Genomic DNA, 27,428 nt, shown 5'->3' with positions numbered 1-27,428 from the left:
TAGAATTAGGGTTTTAGAATGGCCTTCCCAAAGTCCTGACTTAAATCCCATTGAGAACATGTGGACAATGCTGAAGAAACAAGTCCATGTCAGAAAGCCATCAAATTTAACTGAACTGCACCAATTCTGTCAAGAGGAGTGGTCAAAGATTCAACGAGAAGCTTGCCAGAAGCTTGTGGATGGCTACCAAAAGCGCCTAATTGAAGTGAAAATGGCCAAGGGACATGTAACCAAATATTAGCACTGCTGTATGTATATTTTTGACCCAGCAGATTTGATCACTTTTTCTGTTAACCCATAATAAAGTCATGAAAGAACCAAACTTCATGAATGTTTTTTGTGACAAAGAAGTATCTGTTCCAGTCACTCTATCAGAGAAAAATCAGAGTTGTAGAAATAACGGGGAAACTCAAGAGAGCCATGACATTATGTTCTTTACAAGTGTATGTAAACTTTTGACCACAACTGTATATATATATATTAGTGCTTGGCAACAATTGAGCTCATTGTTGTGCGCAAAGTTCAATAATATATTTAAAAGTAGTGTATTGCTCACTTTTATTTTAAAGTACTGCTATATGAACAAAAGTACAATAACATTTGGTTTGAATCACTTTAAACAGATCAGGTTCTTTTTAACAGCAGTATTCTTCACACAGTATCAGTTATATTTCTACTATCTGTGCTCAGTGTGTGACTTTATTTAAACGTTCCACTGCTGTGCAACATGAATACAATGTTCCACACGTTTCATCAGAGTGTGTGTCTTCTGTCTTCATACAGTCAGAGCATGTGAACGCAGCTCCCACTGTTCATCAACATAATGCACCGTAACTCAGAGGTGACGACGGTTACCCGGCGATGTCCGGTAGTTTCCGGTGAGAGTGCGTTGCTCTTCTTCGTTGGTAATGATTGGACATACAGTGGTGTGGTTGTGTTGCTCTTCTTCGTTGGTAATGATTGGACATACAGTGGTGTGTTTGTGTTGCTCTTCTTCGTTGGTGTCATGTAATCTGCTCTGAACAGATGGATTATTGCTTTTATTCCTCAGAGAGTTAATCTGTGTTTTAATCTGTTTGTGACCTGGATCCTCAGATTACTGCTCGTTTTATTGCTGCTGGGGGGAGAGGAGACAGCTGTTTCAGGTGAAGAAGCTGGAGCACCGTGTGGGGGGGGGGGGGGTGATCACATGATGTCCAGTTGATCTCTCTTGTTTTACTGGTCTTTAGATGGAGGTCTGGAGTTCTTTAATCTTATTAGTAGCTGAATATCACATGTGATCCCTAATCAATCAATTACAACTGTTATTAGGTCCAGTGTATTTACAGTAAAGTGTAGTTTAGTTAGACTTTTTCACAGTAAAGTTCATGAGTAATTGTAATTCTTAGTACATAATATTTGAATTTGGGTTCATCATGAAGCAGAATAATTAATGACATGTTAATGAGCTCTCTGCTCCCACTGAGCATGCTCAGTCCTCTGCATGTTAATGAGCTTGTCACTGAGCACAAACAGTGTTTTACTGTGTTTATGAATGAGATGACGCAATAATCAATACTCAGTTCTGCTCTGTATCAGAAGAGGAATATATACATATATATATATACATATACCTAAACATATATATACACATATATATACATAAACCTTTCTGACTCTTTACTATACGACTGTAAACACTCTTTACTCCTGTGAGCCACCATCCCTCTATTATATATATATATATATATATACTGTATATATATATATATATATACGTATATATATGTATATATGTATATATATATATACATGTATATATACGTATATATATATATATATATATATATACATGTATATATACGTATATACATGTATATATATATATACATGTATATATATATATATGTATATATATGTATATACATGTATATATACATATATATGTATATATGTATATGTATATATATATATACATATATATATACACATATATAAATGTATATACATATATATGTATATATATACATGTATATATATATATATATGTATATATATATATATATATATGTATATATATATATATATATATATGTATATAAATATACACATATAATAGAGGGATGGTGGCTCACAGAAGGAGTCAGAAAGGTTTGGTAGAAATGAATAATCTTTGAGTACAGAGGGAGAAGCTGAGAAATGAAATAATGTGTTCAGTAATTCTTCACCTCAGGAAACATGGAGGATGTTTGACCTTCACACTATTCTACTGTATCAGACCAGCAGCTGCTAAAACATGAATATAATGTAATATCATATACATGTAAAAAACAGTCAGCTCACTAACTCAAGGAAATATAAAAAACCTTATATACATAAACAAATGTAACTCACCACCTGTGAGGCCAGACAATGTGAAGAGGTTTCATCTGGTCTCCAGTGTCCCCCTCACTAACTGGTCTCTGGTCTGTTCTGGGTTCACTACTGGACTCATGAGGATCTTCCTGCTGGTCCCCCAATGATGGAGACTCACCAGACCTGTACGATTATAACAAAAACATTTAAAAAAAAAACCTAAGACAATGATCAGCATTAACAAACCAACTTTAAAGTCTGAAGCAATTAGATTTAATAAGTGCTGTTGGGATGTAGTGAAGATTACAGCCTGTAGGGGGCGCTGTGAGATTATCAATATCACACTAAATAAAATCTATAGTATCTATATAGAGACTAGAAAAATTTACAGTAGTATAGTAAAGAGCGTTTACAGTAGTACAGTAAAGAGTATTTACAGTAGTATAGTAAAGAGTGTTTACAGTAATATAGTTAAGAGTGTTTACAGTAGTATAGTAAAGAGTGTTTACAGTAGTATAGAAAATAGTGTTTACAGCAGTATAGAAAATAGTGTTTACAGTAGTATAGTAAAAAGTGTTTACAGTAGCATAGAAAATAGTGTTTACAGTAGTATAGTAAAGAGTGTTTACAGTAGTATAGAAAAGAGTGTTTACAGTAGTATAGAAAATAGTGTTTAAAGTAGTATAGTAAAGAGTGTTTACAGTAGTATAGAAAATAGTGTTAACAATAGTATAGTAAAGAGTGTTTACAGTAGTATAGTAAAGAGTGTTTACAGTAGTATAGAAAATAGTGTTTACAGTAGTATAGAATATAGTGTTTACAGTAGTATAGTAAAGAGTGTTTACAGTAGTATAGAAAATAGTGTTTACAGTAGTATAGTAAAGAGTGTTTACAGTAGTATAGAAAAGAGTGTTTACAGTAGTATAGAATATAGTGTCTACAGTAGTATAGTAAAGTGTGTCTACAGTAGTATAGTAAAGAGTGTTTACAGTAGTACAGTAAAGAGTGTTTACAGTATAGAAAAGTGTTTACAGTAGTATAGAAAAGAGTGTTTACGGTAGTATAGAAAATAGTGTTTACAGTAGTACAGTAAATAGTGTTTCCAGTAGTACGGTAAAGAGTGTTTACAGTAGTACAGTAAAGAGTGTTTACAGTAGTATAGAAAAGAGAGTTTACAGTAGTACAGTAAAGAGTGTTTACAGTAGTACAGTAAAGAGTGTTTACAGTAGTATAGAAAAGTGTTTACAGTAGTATAGTAAAGAGTGTTTACAGTAGTAAAGAAAATAGTGTTTACAGTAGTATAGTAAAGAGTGTTTACAGTAGTATAGAAAAGTGTTTACAGTAGTATAGAAAAGAGTGTTTACAGTAGTATAGAAAATAGTGTTTACAGTAGTATAGTAAAGTGTGTTTACAGTAGTATAGAAAATAGTGTTTACAGTAGTATAGTAAAGAGTGTTTACAGTAGTATAGAAAAGTGTTTACAGTAGTATAGAAAAGAGTGTTTACAGTAGTATAGAAAATAGTGTTTACAGTAGTATAGAAAATAGTGTTTACAGTAGTATAGTAAAGAGTGTTTACAGTAGTATAGAAAAGAGTGTTTACAATAGTATAGAAAATAGTGTTTAAAGTAGTATAGTAAAGAGTGTTTACAGTAGTATAGAAAATAGTGTTTACAGTAGTAGAGTAAAGAGTGTTTACAGTAGTATAGAAAAGAGTGTTTACAGTAGTATAGGAAATAGTGTTTACAGTAGTATAGTAAAGAGTGTTTACAGTAGTATAGAAAATAGTGTTTACAGTAGTATAGTAAAGAGTGTTTACAGTAGTATAGAAAAGTGTTAACAGTAGTATAGAAAAGAGTGTTTACAGTAGTATAGAAAATAGTGTTTACAGTAGTATAGTAAAGAGTGTTTACAGTAGTATAGAAAATAGTGTTTACAGTAGTATAGTAAAGAGTGTTTACAGTAGTATAGAAAAGTGTTTACAGTAGTATAGAAAAGAGTGTTTACAGTAGTATAGAAAATAGTGTTTACAGTAGTATAGTAAAGAGTGTTTACAGTAGTATAGGAAATAGTGTTTACAGTAGTATAGTAAAGAGTGTTGACAGTAGTATAGAAAATAGTGTTTACAGTAGTATAGTAAAAATTGTTTACAGTAGTATAGTAAAGAGTGTTTACAGTAGTATAGAAAATAGTGTTTACAGTAGTATAGTAAAGATTGTTTACAGTAGCATAGAAAATAGTGTTTACAGTATTATAGTAAAGAGTGTTTACAGTAGCATAGAAAATAGTGTTTACAGTAGTACAGTAAAGAGTGTTTACAGTAGTACCGTAAAGAGTGTTTACAGTAGTATAGTAAAGAGTGTTTACAGTAGTATGGAAAATAGTGTTTACAGTAGTATAGAAAATAGTGTTTACAGTAGTATAGTAAAGAGTGTTTACAGTAGTAAAGAAAATAGTGTTTACAGTAGTATAGTAAAGAGTGTTTACAGTAGTATAGAAAATAGTGTTTACAGTAGTACAGTAAAGAGTGTTTACAGTAGTATAGTAAAGAGTGTCTACAGTAGTATAGTAAAAAGTGTTTACAGTAGTACAGTAAAGAGTGTTTACAGTTGTATAGAAAATAGTGTTTACAGTAGTACAGTAAAGAGTGTTTACAGTAGTATAGAAAAGAGTGTTTACAGTAGTACCGTAAAGAGTGTTTACAGTAGTATAGAAAAGAGTGTTTACAGTAGTATAGAAAATAGTGTTTACAGTAGTACCGTAAAGAGTGTTTACAGTAGTATAGAAAAGAGTGTTTACAGTAGTACAGTAAACAGTGTTTACAGTAGTATAGTAAAGAGTGTTTACAGTAGTATAGTAAAGTGTGTCTACAGTAGTATAGTAAAGAGTGTTTACAGTAGTATAGAAAATAGTGTTTACAGTAGTACAGCAAAGAGTGTTTACAGTAGTATAGCAAAGAGTGTTCACAGAAGTGTAGTAAAGAGTGTTTACAGTAGTACAGTAAAGAGTGTTTACAGTAGTACAGCAAAGAGTGTTTACAGTAGTATAGCAAAGAGTGTTTACAGTACTACAGTAAACAGTGTTTACAGTAGTACAGCTAAGCGTGTTTACAGTAGTGTAGTAAAGAGTGTTTACAGTAGTAGAGTAAAGAGTGTTTACAGTAGTATAGAAAATAGTGTTTACAGTAGTATAGTTAAGAGTGTTTACAGTAGTATAGTAAAGAGTGTTTACAGTAGTATAGTAAAGAGTGTTTACAGTAGTACAGTAAATAGTGTTTCCAGTAGTACAGTAAAGAGTGTTTACAGTAGTATAGTAAAAAGTGTTTACAGTAGTATAGAAAATAGTGTTTACAGTAGTATAGTAAAGAGTGTTTACAGTAGTATAGAAAAGTGTTTACAGTAGTATAGAAAAGAGTGTTTACAGTAGTATAGAAAAGTGTTTACAGTAGTATAGAAAAGAGTGTTTACAGTAGTATAGAAAATAGTGTTTACAGTAGTATAGTAAAGTGTGTTTACAGTAGTATAGAAAATAGTGTTTACAGTAGTATAGTAAAGAGTGTTTACAGTAGTATAGAAAAGTGTTTACAGTAGTATAGAAAAGAGTGTTTACAGTAGTATAGAAAAAAGTGTTTACAGTAGTATAGTAAAGAGTGTTTACAGTAGTATAGAAAATAGTGTTTACAGTAGTATAGTAAAGAGTGTTTACAGTAGTATAGAAAAGAGTGTTTACAATAGTATAGAAAATAGTGTTTAAAGTAGTATAGTAAAGAGTGTTTACAGTAGTATAGAAAATAGTGTTTACAGTAGTAGAGTAAAGAGTGTTTACAGTAGTATAGAAAAGAGTGTTTACAGTAGTATAGGAAATAGTGTTTACAGTAGTATAGTAAAGAGTGTTTACAGTAGTATAGAAAATAGTGTTTACAGTAGTATAGTAAAGAGTGTTTACAGTAGTATAGAAAAGTGTTAACAGTAGTATAGAAAAGAGTGTTTACAGTAGTATAGAAAATAGTGTTTACAGTAGTATAGTAAAGAGTGTTTACAGTAGTATAGAAAATAGTGTTTACAGTAGTATAGTAAAGAGTGTTTACAGTAGTATAGAAAAGTGTTTACAGTAGTATAGAAAAGAGTGTTTACAGTAGTATAGAAAATAGTGTTTACAGTAGTATAGTAAAGAGTGTTTACAGTAGTATAGGAAAAAGTGTTTACAGTAGTATAGTAAAGAGTGTTGACAGTAGTATAGAAAATAGTGTTTACAGTAGTATAGTAAAAATTGTTTACAGTAGTATAGTAAAGAGTGTTTACAGTAGTATAGAAAATAGTGTTTACAGTAGTATAGTAAAGATTGTTTACAGTAGCATAGAAAATAGTGTTTACAGTATTATAGTAAAGAGTGTTTACAGTAGCATAGAAAATAGTGTTTACAGTAGTACAGTAAAGAGTGTTTACAGTAGTACCGTAAAGAGTGTTTACAGTAGTATAGTAAAGAGTGTTTACAGTAGTATGGAAAATAGTGTTTACAGTAGTATAGAAAATAGTGTTTACAGTAGTATAGTAAAGAGTGTTTACAGTAGTATAGAAAAGTGTTTACAGTAGTATAGAAAAGAGTGTTTACAGTAGTATAGAAAATAGTGTTTACAGTAGTATAGTAAAGAGTGTTTACAGTAGTATAGGAAAAAGTGTTTACAGTAGTATAGTAAAGAGTGTTGACAGTAGTATAGAAAATAGTGTTTACAGTAGTATAGTAAAAATTGTTTACAGTAGTATAGTAAAGAGTGTTTACAGTAGTATAGAAAATAGTGTTTACAGTAGTATAGTAAAGATTGTTTACAGTAGCATAGAAAATAGTGTTTACAGTATTATAGTAAAGAGTGTTTACAGTAGCATAGAAAATAGTGTTTACAGTAGTACAGTAAAGAGTGTTTACAGTAGTACCGTAAAGAGTGTTTACAGTAGTATAGTAAAGAGTGTTTACAGTAGTATGGAAAATAGTGTTTACAGTAGTATAGAAAATAGTGTTTACAGTAGTATAGTAAAGAGTGTTTACAGTAGTAAAGAAAATAGTGTTTACAGTAGTATAGTAAAGAGTGTTTACAGTAGTATAGAAAATAGTGTTTACAGTAGTACAGTAAAGAGTGTTTACAGTAGTATAGTAAAGAGTGTCTATAGTAGTATAGTAAAGAGTGTTTACAGTAGTATGGAAAATAGTGTTTACAGTAGTATAGAAAATAGTGTTTACAGTAGTATAGTAAAGAGTGTTTACAGTAGTAAAGAAAATAGTGTTTACAGTAGTATAGTAAAGAGTGTTTACAGTAGTATAGAAAATAGTGTTTACAGTAGTACAGTAAAGAGTGTTTACAGTAGTATAGTAAAGAGTGTCTACAGTAGTATAGTAAAAAGTGTTTACAGTAGTACAGTAAAGAGTGTTTACAGTAGTATAGAAAATAGTGTTTACAGTAGTACAGTAAAGAGTGTTTACAGTAGTATAGAAAAGAGTGTTTACAGTAGTATAGAAAATAGTGTTTACAGTAGTACAGTAAAGAGTGTTTACAGTAGTATAGAAAATAGTGTTTACAGTAGTACCGTAAAGAGTGTTTACAGTAGTATAGAAAAGAGTGTTTACAGTAGTACAGTAAAGAGTGTTTACAGTAGTATAGTAAAGAGTGTTTACAGTAGTATAGTAAAGTGTGTCTACAGTAGTATAGTAAAGAGTGTTTACAGTAGTATAGAAAATAGTGTTTACAGTAGTACAGCAAAGAGTGTTTACAGTAGTATAGCAAAGAGTGTTCACAGAAGTGTAGTAAAGAGTGTTTACAGTAGTACAGTAAAGAGTGTTTACAGTAGTACAGCAAAGAGTGTTTACAGTAGTATAGCAAAGAGTGTTTACAGTACTACAGTAAACAGTGTTTACAGTAGTACAGCTAAGCGTGTTTACAGTAGTGTAGTAAAGAGTGTTTGCAGTAGTATAGAAAATAGTGTTTCCAGTAGTATAGAAAAGTGTTTACAGTACTAGAGTAAAGAGTGTTTACAGTAGTATAGTAAAGAGTGTTTACAGTAGTATAGGAAATAGTGTTTACAATAGTATAGTAAAGAGTGTTTACAGTAGTATAGAAAATAGTGTTTACAGTAGTATAGTAAAGAGTGTTTACAGTAGTATAGGAAATAGTGTTTACAGTAGTATAGTAAAGAGTGTTTACAGTAGTATAGAAAATAGTGTTTACAGTAGTATAGTAAAGAGTGTTTACAGTAGTATAGAAAATAGTGTTTACAGTAGTATAGTAAAGAGTGTTTACAGTAGTATAGAAAAGTGTTTACAGTAGTATAGAAAAGAGTGTTTACAGTAGTATAGAAATCAGTGTTTACAGTAGTATAGTAAAGAGTGTTTACAGTAGTATAGAAAAGAGTGTTTACAGTAGTATAGTAAAGAGTGTTTACAGTAGTATAGAAAATAGTGTTTACAGTAGTATAGTAAAGAGTGTTTACAGTAGTATAGTAAAGAGTGTTTACAATAGTATAGAAAAGAGTGTTTACAGTAGTATAGTAAAGAGTGTTTACAGTAGTATAGTAAAGAGTGTTTACAGTAGTATAGGAAATAGTGTTGACAGTAGTATAGAAAATAGTGTTTACAGTAGTATAGTAAAGATTGTTTACAGTAGTATAGTAAAGAGTGTTTACAGTAGTATAGAAAATAGTGTTTACAGTAGTATAGTAAAGATTGTTTACAGTAGTATAGAAAATAGTGTTTACAGTAGTATAGTAAAGAGTGTTTACAGTAGCATAGAAAATAGTGTTTACAGTAGTACAGTAAAGAGTGTTTACAGTAGTACCGTAAAGAGTGTTTACAGTAGTATAGTAAAGAGTGTTTACAGTAGTATGGAAAAGAGTGTTTACAGTAGTATAGAAAAGAGTGTTTACAGTAGTATAGAAAATAGTGTTTACAGTAGTATAGAAAATAGTGTTTACAGTAGTACCGTAAAGAGTGTTTACAGTAGTATAGAAAAGAGTGTTTACAGTAGTACAGTAAAGAGTGTTTACAGTAGTATAGAAAATTGTGTTTACAGTAGTATAGTAAAGTGTGTCTACAGTAGTATAGTAAAGAGTGTTTACAGTAGTATAGAAAATAGTGTTTACAGTAGTACAGCAAAGAGTGTTTACAGTAGTATAGCAAAGAGTGTTTACAGAAGTGTAGTAAAGAGTGTTTACAGTAGTACAGTAAAGAGTGTTTACAGTAGTACAGCAAAGAGTGTTTACAGTAGTATAGTAAACAGTGTTTACAGTAGTACAGCTAAGCGTGTTTACAGTAGTGTAGTAAAGAGTGTTTACAGTAGTAGAGTAAAGAGTGTTTACAGTAGTATAGAAAATAGTGTTTACAGTAGTATAGTTAAGAGTGTTTACAGTAGTATAGTAAAGAGTGTTTACAGTAGTATAGTAAATAGTGTTTACAGTAGTATAGTAAAGAGTGTTTACAGTAGTACAGTAAATAGTGTTTCCAGTAGTACAGTAAAGAGTGTTTACAGTCGTACAGTAAAGAGTGTTTACAGTAGTATAGTAAAAAGTGTTTACAGTAGTATAGAAAATAGTGTTTACAGTAGTATAGTAAAGAGTGTTTACAGTAATATAGAAAAGTGTTTACAGTAGTATAGAAAAGAGTGTTTACAGTAGTATAGAAAATAGTGTTTACAGTAGTATAGTAAAGAGTGTTTACAGTAGTATAGTAAATAGTGTTTACAGTAGTATAGTAAAGAGTGTTTACAGTAGTACAGTAAATTGTGTTTCCAGTAGTACAGTAAAGAGTGTTTACAGTAGTACAGTAAAGAGTGTTTACAGTAGTACAATAAAGAGTGTTTACAGTAGTATAGTAAAGAGTGTTTACAGTAGTATAGAAAAGTGTTTACAGTAGTATAGAAAAGAGTGTTTACAGTAGTATAGAAAATAGTGTTTACAGTAGTATAGTAAAGTGTGTTTACAGTAGTATAGAAAATAGTGTTTACAGTAGTATAGTAAAGAGTGTTTACAGTAGTATAGAAAATAGTGTTTACAGTAGTATAGTAAAGAGTGTTTACAGTAGTATAGAAAATAGTGTTTATAGTAGTAAAGAGTGTTTATAGTAGTATAGTAAAGAGTGTTTACAGTAGTATAGAAAAGAGTGTTTACAATAGTATAGAAAATAGTGTTTAAAGTAGTATAGTAAAGAGTGTTTACAGTAGTATAGAAAATAGTGTTTACAGTAGTAGAGTAAAGAGTGTTTACAGTAGTATAGAAAATAGTGTTTACAGTAGTAGAGTAAAGAGTGTTTACAGTAGTATAGAAAATAGTGTTTACAGTACTAGAGTAAAGAGTGTTTACAGTAGTATAGTAAAGAGTGTTTACAGTAGTATAGGAAATAGTGTTTACAGTAGTATAGTAAAGAGTGTTTACAGTAGTATAGAAAATAGTGTTTACAGTAGTATAGTAAAGAGTGTTTACAGTAGTATAGAAAAGTGTTTACAGTAGTATAGAAAAGAGTGTTTACAGTAGTATAGTAAAGAGTGTTTACAGTAGTATAGAAAATAGTGTTTACAGTAGTATAGTAAAGAGTGTTTGCAGTAGTATAGAAAAGTGTTTACAGTAGTATAGAAAAGAGTGTTTACAGTAGTATAGAAAATAGTGTTTACAGTAGTATAGTAAAGAGTGTTTACAGTAGTATAGAAAAGAGTGTTTACAGTAGTATAGTAAAGAGTGTTTACAGTAGTATAGAAAATAGTGTTTACAGTAGTATAGTAAAGAGTGTTTATAGTAGTATAGTAAAGAGTGTTTACAGTAGTATAGAAAAGAGTGTTTACAGTAGTATAGTAAAGAGTGTTTACAGTAGTATAGTAAAGAGTGTTGACAGTAGTATAGAAAATAGTGTTTACAGTAGTATAGTAAAGATTGTTTACAGTAGTATAGAAAATAGTGTTTACAGTAGTATAGTAAAGAGTGTTTACAGTAGCATAGAAAATAGTGTTTACAGTAGTACAGTAAAGAGTGTTTACAGTAGTACCGTAAAGAGTGTTTACAGTAGTATAGTAAAGAGTGTTTACAGTAGTATGGAAAATAGTGTTTACAGTAGTATAGTAAAGAGTGTTTACAGTAGTATAGAAAATAGTGTTTACAGTAGTATAGTAAAGAGTGTTTACAGTAGTATAGAAAATAGTGTTTACAGTAATACAGTAAAGAGTGTTTACAGTAGTATAGTAAAGACTGTTTACAGTAGTATAGAAAAGTGTTTACAGTAGTATAGAAAAGAGTGTTTACAGTAGTATAGAAAAGAGTGTTTACAGTAGTATAGTAAAGAGTGTTGACAGTAGTATAGAAAATAGTGTTTACAGTAGTATAGTAAAGATTGTTTACAGTAGTATAGAAAATAGTGTTTACAGTAGTATAGTAAAGAGTGTTTACAGTAGCATAGAAAATAGTGTTTACAGTAGTACAGTAAAGAGTGTTTACAGTAGTACCGTAAAGAGTGTTTACAGTAGTATAGTAAAGAGTGTTTACAGTAGTATAGTAAAGAGTGTTTACAGTAGTATGGAAAATAGTGTTTACAGTAGTATAGTAAAGAGTGTTTACAGTAGTATAGAAAATAGTGTTTACAGTAGTATAGTAAAGAGTGTTTACAGTAGTATAGAAAATAGTGTTTACAGTAATACAGTAAAGAGTGTTTACAGTAGTATAGTAAAGACTGTTTACAGTAGTATAGAAAAGTGTTTACAGTAGTATAGAAAAGAGTGTTTACAGTAGTATAGGAAATAGTGTTTACAGTAGTATAGTAAAGAGTGTTTACAGTAGTATAGAAAATAGTGTTTACAGTAGTATAGTAAAGAGTGTTTACAGTAGTATAGAAAAGTGTTTACAGTAGTATAGAAAAGAGTGTTTACAGTAGTATAGTAAAGAGTGTTTACAGTAGTATAGAAAATAGTGTTTACAGTAGTATAGTAAAGAGTGTTTACAGTAGTATAGTAAAGAGTGTTTATAGTAGTATAGAAAATAGTGTTTACAGTAGTATAGTAAAGATTGTTTACAGTAGTATAGAAAATAGTGTTTACAGTAGTATAGTAAAGAGTGTTTACAGTAGCATAGAAAATAGTGTTTACAGTAGTACAGTAAAGAGTGTTTACAGTAGTACCGTAAAGAGTGTTTACAGTAGTATAGTAAAGAGTGTTTACAGTAGTATAGTAAAGAGTGTTTACAGTAGTATGGAAAATAGTGTTTACAGTAGTATAGTAAAGAGTGTTTACAGTAGTATAGAAAATAGTGTTTACAGTAGTATAGTAAAGAGTGTTTACAGTAGTATAGAAAATAGTGTTTACAGTAATACAGTAAAGAGTGTTTACAGTAGTATAGTAAAGACTGTTTACAGTAGTATAGAAAAGAGTGTTTACAGTAGTATAGAAAATAGTGTTTACAGTAATACAGTAAAGAGTGTTTACAGTAGTATAGTAAAGACTGTTTACAGTAGTATAGAAAAGTGTTTACAGTAGTATAGAAAATAGTGTTTACAGTAGTATAGTAAAGAGTGTTTACAGTAGTATAGAAAATAGTGTTTACAGTAGTATAGTAAAGAGTGTTTACAGTAGTATAGAAAATAGTGTTTACAGTAGTATAGTAAAGAGTGTTTACAGTAGTATAGAAAATAGTGTTTACAGTAATACAGTAAAGAGTGTTTACAGTAGTATAGTAAAGACTGTTTACAGTAGTATAGAAAAGTGTTTACAGTAGTATAGAAAATAGTGTTTACAGTAGTATAGTAAAGAGTGTTTACAGTAGTATAGAAAATAGTGTTTACAGTAGTATAGTAAAGAGTGTTTACAGTAGTATAGAAAATAGTGTTTACAGTAGTATAGTAAAGAGTGTTTACAGTAGTATAGAAAATAGTGTTTATAGTAGTATAGTAAAGAGTGTTTATAGTAGTATAGTAAAGAGTGTTTACAGTAGTATAGAAAAGAGTGTTTACAATAGTATAGAAAATAGTGTTTAAAGTAGTATAGTAAAGAGTGTTTACAGTAGTATAGAAAATAGTGTTTACAGTAGTAGAGTAAAGAGTGTTTACAGTAGTATAGAAAATAGTGTTTACAGTAGTAGAGTAAAGAGTGTTTACAGTAGTATAGAAAATAGTGTTTACAGTACTAGAGTAAAGAGTGTTTACAGTAGTATAGTAAAGAGTGTTTACAGTAGTATAGGAAATAGTGTTTACAGTAGTATAGTAAAGAGTGTTTACAGTAGTATAGAAAATAGTGTTTACAGTAGTATAGTAAAGAGTGTTTACAGTAGTATAGAAAAGTGTTTACAGTAGTATAGAAAAGAGTGTTTACAGTAGTATAGTAAAGAGTGTTTACAGTAGTATAGAAAATAGTGTTTACAGTAGTATAGTAAAGAGTGTTTGCAGTAGTATAGAAAAGTGTTTACAGTAGTATAGAAAAGAGTGTTTACAGTAGTATAGAAAATAGTGTTTACAGTAGTATAGTAAAGAGTGTTTACAGTAGTATAGAAAAGAGTGTTTACAGTAGTATAGTAAAGAGTGTTTACAGTAGTATAGAAAATAGTGTTTACAGTAGTATAGTAAAGAGTGTTTATAGTAGTATAGTAAAGAGTGTTTACAGTAGTATAGAAAAGAGTGTTTACAGTAGTATAGTAAAGAGTGTTTACAGTAGTATAGTAAAGAGTGTTGACAGTAGTATAGAAAATAGTGTTTACAGTAGTATAGTAAAGATTGTTTACAGTAGTATAGAAAATAGTGTTTACAGTAGTATAGTAAAGAGTGTTTACAGTAGCATAGAAAATAGTGTTTACAGTAGTACAGTAAAGAGTGTTTACAGTAGTACCGTAAAGAGTGTTTACAGTAGTATAGTAAAGAGTGTTTACAGTAGTATAGTAAAGAGTGTTTACAGTAGTATGGAAAATAGTGTTTACAGTAGTATAGTAAAGAGTGTTTACAGTAGTATAGAAAATAGTGTTTACAGTAGTATAGTAAAGAGTGTTTACAGTAGTATAGAAAATAGTGTTTACAGTAATACAGTAAAGAGTGTTTACAGTAGTATAGTAAAGACTGTTTACAGTAGTATAGAAAAGTGTTTACAGTAGTATAGAAAAGAGTGTTTACAGTAGTATAGAAAAGAGTGTTTACAGTAGTATAGTAAAGAGTGTTGACAGTAGTATAGAAAATAGTGTTTACAGTAGTATAGTAAAGATTGTTTACAGTAGTATAGAAAATAGTGTTTACAGTAGTATAGTAAAGAGTGTTTACAGTAGCATAGAAAATAGTGTTTACAGTAGTACAGTAAAGAGTGTTTACAGTAGTACCGTAAAGAGTGTTTACAGTAGTATAGTAAAGAGTGTTTACAGTAGTATAGTAAAGAGTGTTTACAGTAGTATGGAAAATAGTGTTTACAGTAGTATAGTAAAGAGTGTTTACAGTAGTATAGAAAATAGTGTTTACAGTAGTATAGTAAAGAGTGTTTACAGTAGTATAGAAAATAGTGTTTACAGTAATACAGTAAAGAGTGTTTACAGTAGTATAGTAAAGACTGTTTACAGTAGTATAGAAAAGTGTTTACAGTAGTATAGAAAAGAGTGTTTACAGTAGTATAGGAAATAGTGTTTACAGTAGTATAGTAAAGAGTGTTTACAGTAGTATAGAAAATAGTGTTTACAGTAGTATAGTAAAGAGTGTTTACAGTAGTATAGAAAAGTGTTTACAGTAGTATAGAAAAGAGTGTTTACAGTAGTATAGTAAAGAGTGTTTACAGTAGTATAGAAAATAGTGTTTACAGTAGTATAGTAAAGAGTGTTTACAGTAGTATAGTAAAGAGTGTTTATAGTAGTATAGTAAAGAGTGTTTATAGTAATATTAGTAGATCATGTATTTTACCGTGGAGCTTGAGCTTCATCATCAGGCGTCTCTTCTGGCCTGTCGAGAGCTTTGTGTTTGAGCAGCAGTCTGAAAACCAACAAAAGAAATGTGTTAACACATGAAGACAACTGCAGATTCCAACAGTCCTGAATGCTCCTGAACGCCTCATCACTGCTGAAGGAGAAACAAACATCAGACTTCATTCAAGTTATTAGTGTTTTTATGAGCTGCTCAGGGAATCTCTCTTGTTTTAGGATCCATGACAGCAAACATCAGGTCTCATTTGTTAACAGATGACATCATCTGATCTAAAATCTGATCTAAAAGAGACATGTTGAAACTGAATCTGAGGAAATGTTTCACAAAGACGCTCTGATGCATAAAAGATCAGATCTGAGGTCAGATTAATCAAACTGATGAAGGTGAAAGGAAGTGACGGAATACTGACAGAAAAAGACATTAAGACCTTTAAGACATGAGGACTGAAAGGACTTAAACAACAACACAAAACCAACCCAACAGAATCTAAAACCACCAACACCACCCACTGTGAGAGCAGCACGTGGGTCCTATAGACGAAGAGATCCGGCTCGGAGCCCTGAGGCCCAAAGCCGACCTGGAATCAGCCGGGTCACACTGAAGATCTCACAGCTTGGAGGTTTCTGTTACTTTAAAACCGTCTCAGCTCTGGATCTGGATCTGGTGGACTGGAGGAGTCTCATCAGGTCATTCCAGCTCATTAAGATCCACATTAGAGTCATTAAAAGGAAGTCCACCGATGGTCACATGTCTCCATGCTGCTGCCTGAACATGATGTAACGCTCATATGGAGGGAAAGCTGTGACATCCGGAGCGACGGGATTATTACCAGAGAAGAAAAGGCATCTGCTGTAAATCTGTAAAAGCCCCAAACAAAACAAGGTCAACCTGCTGCTTTCATCTTCAGGTTCAGCTGGGACACAAAGACCGGACCTGATCCATAAGTTTCTTTGCAGTAATTTAATTATTAATGATAATAATTCATTTTACGGATCAAACCGGCGGCCATGATTTGTCCTCACACTCACTCAAGCTGCTGCTTCTTCTTTTATGAATCTCCATCGATCAGCTGTTCACGCATCAACACTTCAGTCGGTAGAACACCACAGAAGAAGTCAGAGGTGGAGCTACAACACCAGATGGACACTTAGTCATAGACCCGGTCCGTCATAGACCCGGTCCACAATAGACCCGGTTTGTCATAGACCAGGTCCGTCATAGACACGATTTGTCACAGACCTCGTCCACCATAGACCCGGTTCGTCATAGACCAGGTCCGCCATAGACTCGGTTCTTCATTGACCAGGTCCGTCATAGACCCGGTCCGCCATAGACCCGGTCATCCATAGACCCGGTTTGTCATAGACCAGGTCCATCATAGACACGGTTTGTCATAGACTTGGTCCGCCATAGACTCGGGTCTTCATTGACCAGGTCCATCATAGACCCGGTCCGCCATAGACCCGGTCCGCCATAGACCCGGTTTGTCATAGACCCGGTCCGTCATAGGCCCGGTTCGTCATAGACCCAGTCCGCCATAGACCTGGTCCGCCATAGACCCGGTTTGTCATAGACCAGGTCCGTCATAGACACGGTTTGTCATAGACCTGGTCCGCCATAGACTCGGGTCTTCATTGACCAGGTCCGTCATAGACCCGGTCCGCCATAGACCCGGTTTGTCATAGACCCGGGCCATCATAGGCCCGGTTTGTCATAGACCCAGTCCATCATAGACCTGGTCCGCCATAGGCCCGGTTTGTCATAGACCCGGTCCGTCATAGGCCCGGTTCGTCATAGGCCCAGTCTGTCATAGACCCAAAGACATTGAGACCAGGTCTGAAATACAGCCAACAACAACAACAGACCCGGTAGAAATAATCCCAACGACAAAATAGAGTCATTCTTTATACTTTAAATTCTACTTCATAGATTTGCTTTAGAACAGGACCCACCTGGACCCAGTTAGACACAATGTAACTTAGACCCAACCTGGATTCTGGTCCCAGATCTGGTTTCAGGTACCAAGAACCAAATGGACCCATTCAGACCCCCTACGAAATAGACAAGATCCAGAAGAGAACCAGAGAGAACCTGGACCTTAAGTGAGGACCAGAGGACGGATAGACCTGAACAAAAGAGAAACTTATTACTAAAATAAGTCCAGAGACTCATTTAAAGACCCAGACTCAGGTCCTAGGTCAGGTTTCAGAAACAAAGAGGACCCATGAAGACCTGTACCAGGTTGTAAAAAACAATTCGTCATTGTCAGAGTTCTTTAGAGAACAAAACCTTGATCAGGATTAATCTGGTCCTCCTCTGCAGCACCTGACGACCAGCAGAACCGCGGCAGCTGCACAACAAACCGGCCTCACCACAGAAGAAGAAAAGGCTTCTGGGACACCTGCCGGTCACGTGGGGGTCCACATTGATCCGGTTTGACTCGGCGGTGATGGATGTGATGTCTTTGTTTCTGCTGGCTCAGGTCAATCACTATTAAATTAAAGTCGTCCACTCAAAGGCCGGTTGATAGATGGACGCCACAGAGAGGCCAGAGGGCCTCACAGACTCACAAAAGACCCGCTCTGGTTTTGTTCTCTTCTTTTGGGTCGACAGATTCTTCTTCTATGGAATCTACCTCTGACATTAAAGGACAAAAAACTAAAGTGCAGTTTGAGTCCGAGGAGCTTTTTCTTCTTTGTGGGTATTAAAGAGGAAACAACTAGAAGAACTGAAGTGTCCTTGTTGGTGTTATGAATTGTTTAATATATAAAATATAAATGAGAGCAGATGAATCTAAAGGTAAGAAGTTTCAGAGGAAGAGTTACTATTTCAAGCATCAGAGGAAACAGTTGACAGATTATTTAATGTTTTATTGTTTGACATTTTCTCAAAGTGAAACCTGATGGCTCAGATTTCATGTTTTATATCACAATAAATTCAATGTTTTTGTTTTGGACTGTTGGTTAAACAAAGAAGACGTCACTTTGGACATTTTTTAATGTAATATACAAATATACAAAAATCAGTTTTCTCCATTAAAGTGAATTGTTAACTTTTGACTCTTTCTGATATTTTACAGACAAAGTGATTCAATCAGCACATTAATTAATAATGATAGTAATCGTTAGTTTAAGAGTTAGAATAAACCGTTTACAGACATTAGTATTAACTACTGCTGCATTCAGAGAAGTCAAAGAGGAGTTCTCCCTCTGGGCCGCTGGTGCTATGAATCCTCCATGTGAACACATTAATCCCTCCCCCCCCCATGTGAACACATTAATATTATCACATTAATTGCCTTTGAACTGCATGACTTGGGTCAAACGTTTTGGGTATCCTTCCACAAGCTTCTTACAGTACTCTGCTGGAATTCTGGCCCATTCCTCCTGACAGAACTGGTGTAACTGAGTCAGGTTTGTTGGCCGCCTCGCTCGCACACGCCTTTTCAGATCTGCCCACAAATTTTCGATGGGATTCAGGTCAGGGCTTTGTGATGGCCACTCCAAAACATTGACTTTGTTGTCCTCAAGCCACTTTTTAACTATTTTGGCAGTATACTTAGGGTCATTGTCCATTTGGAAGACCCATTTGCGCCCAAGTTTTAGCTCCCTGGCTGATGTCCTGAGATGTTGCCTTAATATTTCCAGGTAATGTTCTTTCTTCATGATGCCTTCTATTTTATGAAGAGCTCCAGTTCCTGCTGCAGCAAAACAGCCCCACAACATGATGCTGCCACCTCCATGCTTCACAGTTGGGATGGTGTTTTCAGGTCTACAAGCTTCCCCCTTTTTCCTCCAAATGTAACGGTGGTCATTATGGCCAAACAGCTCCACTTTAGTTTCATCAGACCACAGGACATGTCTCCAGAAGTTAAGGTCTTTGTCTTGGTGTCTTTTTGCAAACTGTAATCTGGCTTTTTTATGTTTCTTTAGGAGTAATGGCTTCCTTCTTGCTGAGTAGCCTTTCAGCCCATGTCGGTGCAGGACTCGTTTTACTGTGGATAATGACACTTTCTTACCAGCTTCAGCCATCATCTTCACAAGGTCTTTAGCTTTTGTTCTGGGGTTGATTTGCACGTCGGACCAAAACACGTTCATCTCTGGGACACAGAGCCCGTCTCCTTCCGGAGCGGTGTGATGGCTGGACATTCCCATGATGTTTATACTTGCGTATAATTGTTTGCACAGACGAACGTGGCACCTTCAAGCATCTGGAAATTGCACCCAAGGATGAACCAGACTTGTGGAGCGCCACGATTCTCTCCCTGATTTCTTGGCTGATTTCTTTTGACTTTCCCATGATTTCAAACAAGGAGGCAGAGTGTTTGAGATGTGGCCTTAAAATACATCCCCAGGTGTGCCTTCAATTAACTCACATGTTGTCAGTTAACATATCAGGAGCTTCAAAAGCCATGACATCATCATCTGGGCTTGCCCACGTTGTTTAAAGACATAGTACTTTTGGTGTATGTAAACTTTTGACCTCAAAGAAAGTAATATAAAATTCTCTAAGAAATTCTCTTTCTCATTATTGACATTTAGCAAAAGTTAAATAATTTTGGTAATCCTAACGAACCTGAAACAGGAGAGGTTTAGTCTGATTTAACTTCAGACAGTGAGAAAAAAAGTGTTATGTGTCTTTTTGCACAGTGTATGTAAACTTCTGGTTTCAACTGTACATATATATATATCTATATATATATATACATATATATATACATATATATATACGTATATATATATATACATATATATATACGTATATATATATATAAATATATATGTATATATATATATATAGATATATATATATATATATATATATATATATATATACGTATATATATATACACATATATACACACATCTATACATATAGATGTATACATATATACATCTATATGTATAGATCTATATTTATATGTGTATATATATATATATATATATATATATATATATATATATATGTCTGTATGTATGTATATATATTAGTGCTGGACAATGATTACAACTTTTAATCTTGATTAATCTCATTGTGCGCAAAGTTCAATAATATATTTAAAAGTAGTGTATTGCTCACTTGTATGTTAAAGTACTGCTATATGAACTAAAGTACAATAACATTTGGTTTGAATCACTTTAAACAGATCAGGTTCTTTTTAACAGCAGTGTTCTTCACACAGTATCAGTTATATTTCTACTATGTGTGCTCAGTGAGTGACTTTATTTAAACGTTCCACTGCTGTGCAACATGAATACAATGTTCCACACGTTTCATCAACATGTGTGTCTTCTGTCTTCATACAGTCAGAGCATGTTATCTATAATATATTATAGATAACATAATATCTATACTATAATATCTATAATATATTATAGATAATATATAATATAATCATATAATATATTATCTATAATATATTATAAACAATATATAATATAATATATAATAAATTATCTGTATTATCTGTATTTCATGAACATGTTTTCTATCAGACTTCTTCTGATAGAAAACACACCTCAGGTCAGATCTTCAGAACATCAATCTGTCATCTCACTGACCTGCTGACATCAGGGAACTGGACTGGGTAGTACAGGACCACACACTTGGGCCGGATCAGCAGGTCCAGGTCTTTGGGTCGGTGGTCTGGGATCTTCTTTATAAAGGAGGCGATGGAGGACAGGAAGGAGTCCATGTTGAAGACCGAGTTAAACACCACAACGTCTGACACCAGGCTGCAAACACAGGAACACGACTTCTGATCAGGGATAACAAGGTGGCTGATAGTAGAAGAAACGTGACTAATAACAATAACAACAATAAAAAACAACAACAACAACAACAATAAAAACAACACCACTAACAATAACACCAATAATAACAATAATAATAAAAACAACACTAACAATAAAACCAATAACAACAACAATAATAACAACAATAACAATAGTATGATATGTGTAAACCTGAACCAGCCCTAACTATAAACCTGAACCAGCCCTAACTATAAACCTGAACCTGCCCTAACTATAAACCTGAACCAGCCCTAACTATAAACCTGAGGTGAGGACAATGTTAAACTCTATTCTGGATTTTACAGTTAGACTGAAGAATGTGAGTGGATGGCAGTTTGCAGTGTGTTTGGCTAACCGCTAACAGAACCACCAGTACACTCACTGTTGTACCGCTTCAACACTCAACTGATGCTGCACTTCAGACAGTTCGGTGAGTTTCATTTAGTTCTTGGTGAGATTGTTTGATGTTTGTGACCTGGAGAAGATCTGCTCTTCACTGAGTGAACCTCTGTAGTTTTGATAGAAAACACTGATACACTGAGCTTCAAAGGCTCATTTGAGTCTCATAATGAAATGAGTGAATGTGGCTTCGATCCAATCACAGTCTCTTAATGATCAGCTGTTTTTAATGCTGCAGTAATGACATTAGAGGATTGTGACTCATTGATATGCTGCTCTGTAGATCAACAACAATCAGTCTTCTGCGCTTTACTGTTAGATGTCTGATTAATGACAACTAGACTCACAGCATCGCATCAGAGCAGCTCGTTAACCAATCATGTGCAGTCTGACACGCTCATTAAGACAAACAGCTGAGAAGAACAAACAAATGTCTTGTTTATTATAGTACTTATGTGTACTGATGAATCAGTAATAAACCCCCAGCAGCAGTAACATCACAGAAGATCATAATATGACTTTTAACCTTTAACATGTGAAACACTTAACATTAAACACAAGAAAGACTTCTTTATTCAGTGCAACGGCTCATCTCTGTATTTAGATTCTATGTGCTGAGTTTAATACAGTCAGGGAGGATGGATGAATGGACGGATGGAAGAATGGATGGATGAGTGGATTGATGGGTGGGTGAATGGATGGGTGGATGGATGGATGAATGGATGGATGTCAGGCAGCTGTTCACTCCATGACCCCACTAACATACATCGTTGTAAAGTATTAATGTTTACCATGAGAGGACCTGGTTGTATCCGTACTGGAAGTCTCTCTCCTGGTCTTTGCGGACCGGATAAACCAGCTGGTTCTCGTGGAAGTACAGAACCTTCTTCAGACGAGCCAGATCTGGTCTGAGTGCCACCAGCTCACACAGGTTCAGGACTGAGCTGCTAAACAGGACTCTGAGGAGTAAACCACACAGAAATAAGATGTTAGTGAAGGGAACTACAGACAACTACAGACAGAGACCAGAGTCCTGAACCAGGAAGCAGGACTCGTGGTTAATGAGGTATCTTCAGGGTTAACTCTGGGTTTTCAGTCCTACAACAGAGACTGTGGTAGGTCACCGTGGTAACTGATGCTGTTTGTCAGGTTTTAAGACTCTGGTGCTAGCCTACAGGGCAGTGAAAAGAACAGCCCCTTCGTATCTCCAGGCCATGGTCAAGACCTACACCCCCGCCCGACCACTTCTCTCTGCTGCCTCGTTGCTCAGAGGTCCTGGCGGCCGATCGACCCGGTCACGGCTGTTTTCTGTCCTGGCCCCACAGTGGTGGAATGAACTTCCCACTGACGTCAGGACAGCAGAGTAGCTGCCCATCTTTCATCAGGCTGAAAACCCACCTCTTCAGGAAGTGCTACCCTGAGCCTTCCACTTAGCACTTATTGTATTCATACTAGCTTGTTGCACTTATTGTATTCGTATTACTTATAGCACTAACTGTTTTTCTTGTTTCTGTACTTTGGGTCTGAGTTATGCTCTGCTTCATGCTCTTAGATGCTTGTTTGGAAAAGGAAATGTACTTATGACTTCTGGTGACTAGTAGTTCTTTTGATTACCAATGTTGATGCACTTATTGTAAGTCGCTTTGGATAAAAGCGTCTGCTAAATGACTGTAATGTAATGTTTAATAACCGTTTTTATTCATATGTACTTATATAGGACAAAAAGCACAACGAGCCACCGCCCCTTACAAGTACTGAACATCAACATCTATGGAGCAATGAACCCTGATGATATATTAATGATGCTCTCAGAGCAAGTAGGCTCCTCTGTTCAGACCTTCTACTTCTGTGAGTTCTGTATCGTAGAACCTCGAGGCAACCAAAAACCTTTGGATGAGCAACTGGGACTTTTCAGCTGGTGTAAAATGCTTTGGTGGACACGGCCACTTGTCGGTCTGGACTTACTTGGGACTTTTTGGATTTACTTGGGACTTGTTGATCTTGACTTATTTGGGACTTGTTGGTCCAACATACTACACCCAAGTTCCACCCAAACCAAACAGGAACCACAAACAAACTGGATGGTGACTCTGAAGTCAACTCTGACTGAGTTCACAAAGAAAAGACACAAGCTTTGAGAAAAAGGTCTTCTTCAACTGAAGTGTTCAGATGATGATATGGACCACCAGGAACAGGTCTTCCCCCTGTGGTGGTCCTGTAGTCCCGACCCCTGATGATGATGTACCATTAACTACATCATCTGTTACCTGTGTGATGTCACCTGTGAGAGACTCACCTGAATGAGGGACAGGTGGGGACGGTCTGGCTGAAGTGTTACCTGTGTGATGTCACATGTGAGAGACTCACCTGAATGAGGGACAGGTGGGGACGGTCTGGCTGAAGTGTTACCTGTGTGATTTCACCTGTGAGAGACTCACCTGTATGAGGGACAGGTGGGGACGGTCTGGCTGAAGTGTTACCGGTGTGATGTCACCTGTGAGAGACTCACCTGAATGAGGGACAGGTGGGGACGGTCTGGCTGAAGTGTTACCTGTGTGATGTCACATGTGAGAGACTCACCTGAATGAGGGACAGGTGGGGACGGTCTGGCTGAAGTGTTACCTGTGTGATGTCACATGTGAGAGACTCACCTGAATGAGGGACAGGTGGGGACGGTCTGGCTGAAGTGTTACCTGTGTGATGTCACCTGTGAGAGACTCACCTGTATGAGGGACAGGTGGGGACGGTCTGGCTGAAGTGCAGCGCGGCTGTTCTCGCCCTCCAGTGCCATTTCTTGGCGGGCAGCGTGAAGACGGAGCAGCCGGTGATGTTCTGTTGCAGCAGGTCGATCAGCTGTTTGTGAGAACCTCCGTAGAACGGTTCCACCAGCAGAACGCTGGGACCCTGAGAGCTCTGGCAGAGAGAGACATGAGTTGATCACAGCTGGAATCAACATTCACTTTGATTTATTTAGTTTCTCTTTCATCTAGTTTTCACTTTGTAAGGATTCTAATACGTATGAAATAACTTCTTATAATAAGTTTTCATCATTAACTGATTGTTTTTTAGTCATGAACAATCGACATGTGTAAAGTTTGAGCTATTTAAAGGACTTAATCTTTTATTGTGATGACAAGGTGGTTATTAAAGGTTGTTAATGTGTTCAGCTGCAGCAGAGAACACATCCTGTCACAGAGACAGTCAAACATCACGTCTCCTCTCAACACTTTGTGTATTTAATAACTGTAATGAGTTCATTTCTAATCAAGACGGCTCAAAGGTTTTAAACATCAGAACTTTATTAATCCTCAGAACTAGTTGAGTCTAACACGTGGTGAGAATGTAATACATCTAAATATGTATTAGAATAAACTGATGAATTAAAAGCTTTCATTAGATCAAAGGTCTAAAATACTTTGAATACATCCAGCACCTTAAAAAACAGCTGTTGGTTCAACATCTGTGAAGTCAAACCATCAGCCTTATAAATAATATTAATAATAATAATAATAATATTAATCCTGTTTATTATTAAAGCAACCTCCACCATGTGACAGGAAACATTTTAAAGTGACCTTTCTATTAAACATGAGAATGAAGATAACACAATATTAACATAATAATAATAATAATAACAACACACTAATAATAAAACAATATAATAATAACATCATAATAATAATAATTTCATAATAACAACATAATAATAATAATAATAACACCATAATAATAACATAATAAATTCATAATAATAACATAATAACAACATCATAATAATAACAGTCTGAATGACGTTAATGTCACATAAACTTTAACATTATTCTGAAGCACAAACATTGAGCCGTTCATACATTTTCTTTTTGTTCATTTTTGGATTAACCAGACAACAGAAAATAAATCTATTTTATGGTCCAATAATAAAGTTTATCAGGAAAATGTCAGAGAAGCAGAAAGTCATTGTGTTCTATAGAAAAATGCTGACAGGAGAAAACGTGAACCAGTGGTTCAAGCTGAGGGGCGGGACCCCTCGGGGGTCCCCAGATAACGTGAATACGAATGTTTATTCTCATGTTTACATGAGGAAGAAGAAGAAGAAGAAGAAGAAGAGGAGCTGATCCTCTCGACGTTTACACAAATGGAAAACTATTGTTGCAGAAAGTTAACTCTGCAGCTCCGACCACAGTGAGCGAGCAGATAGAGGAGTCCATTATGAGGAGGAGGAAGCGGACGTCTCCTCGTCCATTACGACGGCCACAATGGAGCCGATGCGCCGCAGCACTCAGACGGTCGATATCTGGAGCTCCCATCGCAACCAGGAGATGAGCTGCGACCGTGTGACCGCGAAGCACAAAGAGAAAGTGATTGGAAACACGAGCACAATGTCTCCCATTGTGTCCAGAGAGGACCAATGAGGACACGAGGCCTCAGCACGTCTACACAGGACCCTCTCTGATCACCACGGAACCCCTCAGAAGGTCCTGGACCACAGGTCGGGAACCACTGGATGAAGAGACTTCATCATGTCGTCAGCTTCACTAGTTCAGAGTCAATATAGAATATAATCATTATAACTATATATATATATATAGAATATAATCATTATAATATAACTATATATATATAGAATATAATCATTATAATATAACTATATATATAAAATATAATCATTATAATATAACTATATATATAAAATATAATCATATTATAACTATATATATATAAAATAATCATTATAATATAACTATATATATAGAATGTAAAAATTATAATATAACTATATATATAGAATATAATCATTATAATATAACTATATATAAAATATAATCATTATAATATAACTATATATATTGAATATAATCATTATAATATAACTATATATATTGAATATAATCATTATAATATAACTATATATATTGAATATAATCATTATAATATAACATATATATAGAATATAATCATTATAATATAACTATATATATAGAATATAATCATTATAATATAACTATATATATAAAATATAATCATTATAATATAACTATATATATAGAATATAATCATTATAATATAACTATATATATAGAATATAATCATTATAATATAACTATATATAAAAAAATGATCATTATAATATAACTATATGTATAGAATATAATCATTATAATATAACAAAATATATATATAGACAGAATAAAGACAGAATAAAGACAGAATAAAGACAGACTAAAGACAGAATAAAGACAGACTAAAGGTTGAGGTGGAATGGAGCGGCCTACGTTCAGTCTCACTCTCTGTTACATGTGAGATCCATCATTCCACCTTCAGACCTCGGGGGGGATTCCAGAGACTCATCTCAGATGAACACCTTCACTCTTCACTCGCCCACTGACGCTCACATGGAACACCGATGGGCTAATGTCAGGGAACCCCCTCTGAGCACATCGAGGGTTAAACCAGTCAACTGGAAACTCACTGGAGTCGGTCTGCTGACTCATGATGAAGATGATGAAGATGAAAGTAGCAGGAATCCACTGTAATGTCCTCCAATAATCAATAATCACTACTCAATAATCACTACTCACTAATCACTACTCACTAATCACTACTCAATAATCACTACTCACTACTCAATAATCACTACTCACTAATCACTACTCAATAATCACTACTCACTAATCACTACTCAATAATCACTACTCACTAATCACTACTCAATAATCACTACTCACTAATCACTACTCAATAATCACTACTCAATAATCACTACTCAATAATCACTACTCAATAATTAGGGGTGTAACGATACACGTATTCGTATTGAACCGTTCAGTACGAGGCTCATGGCTCGGTACGCATTACGAACCGAACAATACGTTTGAATAATATTAAATTGCTTTTGAAAAATAAAATATAGCTGAAATCTCAGTATACAGTGTATAATACCTCAGTATACTGTGGTATTATACACAGTATACTGTGATATTATAGACAGCAAGTTTCA

At 34.2% G+C, this 27,428-nt stretch overlaps 1 protein-coding gene across 1 annotated transcript in view; it reads right to left on the bottom strand.

Moving 5' to 3' along the window:
* gtdc1 (glycosyltransferase-like domain containing 1) overlaps nt 1–27,428 on the bottom strand; it is a 39,353-nt gene that overhangs the window by 10,597 nt on the left and 1,328 nt on the right. Inside the window, exons 2-6 of the mRNA XM_068736067.1 lie at nt 24,153–24,343; nt 22,222–22,389; nt 20,798–20,971; nt 15,216–15,284; nt 2,374–2,517 (exon numbers count right to left, since the gene is read on the bottom strand). Of these exons, the coding sequence (XP_068592168.1) occupies nt 2,374–2,517; nt 15,216–15,284; nt 20,798–20,971; nt 22,222–22,389; nt 24,153–24,343 (746 nt within the window). The remainder of the gene's footprint in view (nt 1–2,373; nt 2,518–15,215; nt 15,285–20,797; nt 20,972–22,221; nt 22,390–24,152; nt 24,344–27,428) is intronic.

This window comes from Cebidichthys violaceus, unplaced genomic scaffold (assembly GCF_023349555.1).
Source record: "Cebidichthys violaceus isolate CVI_PGR_0920_01 unplaced genomic scaffold, fCebVio1.0.p SCAF_11, whole genome shotgun sequence".
In the NCBI taxonomy this organism is placed as follows: domain Eukaryota; kingdom Metazoa; phylum Chordata; class Actinopteri; order Perciformes; family Stichaeidae; genus Cebidichthys; species Cebidichthys violaceus.
This window is presented reverse-complemented; position numbering and strand designations above follow the sequence as displayed.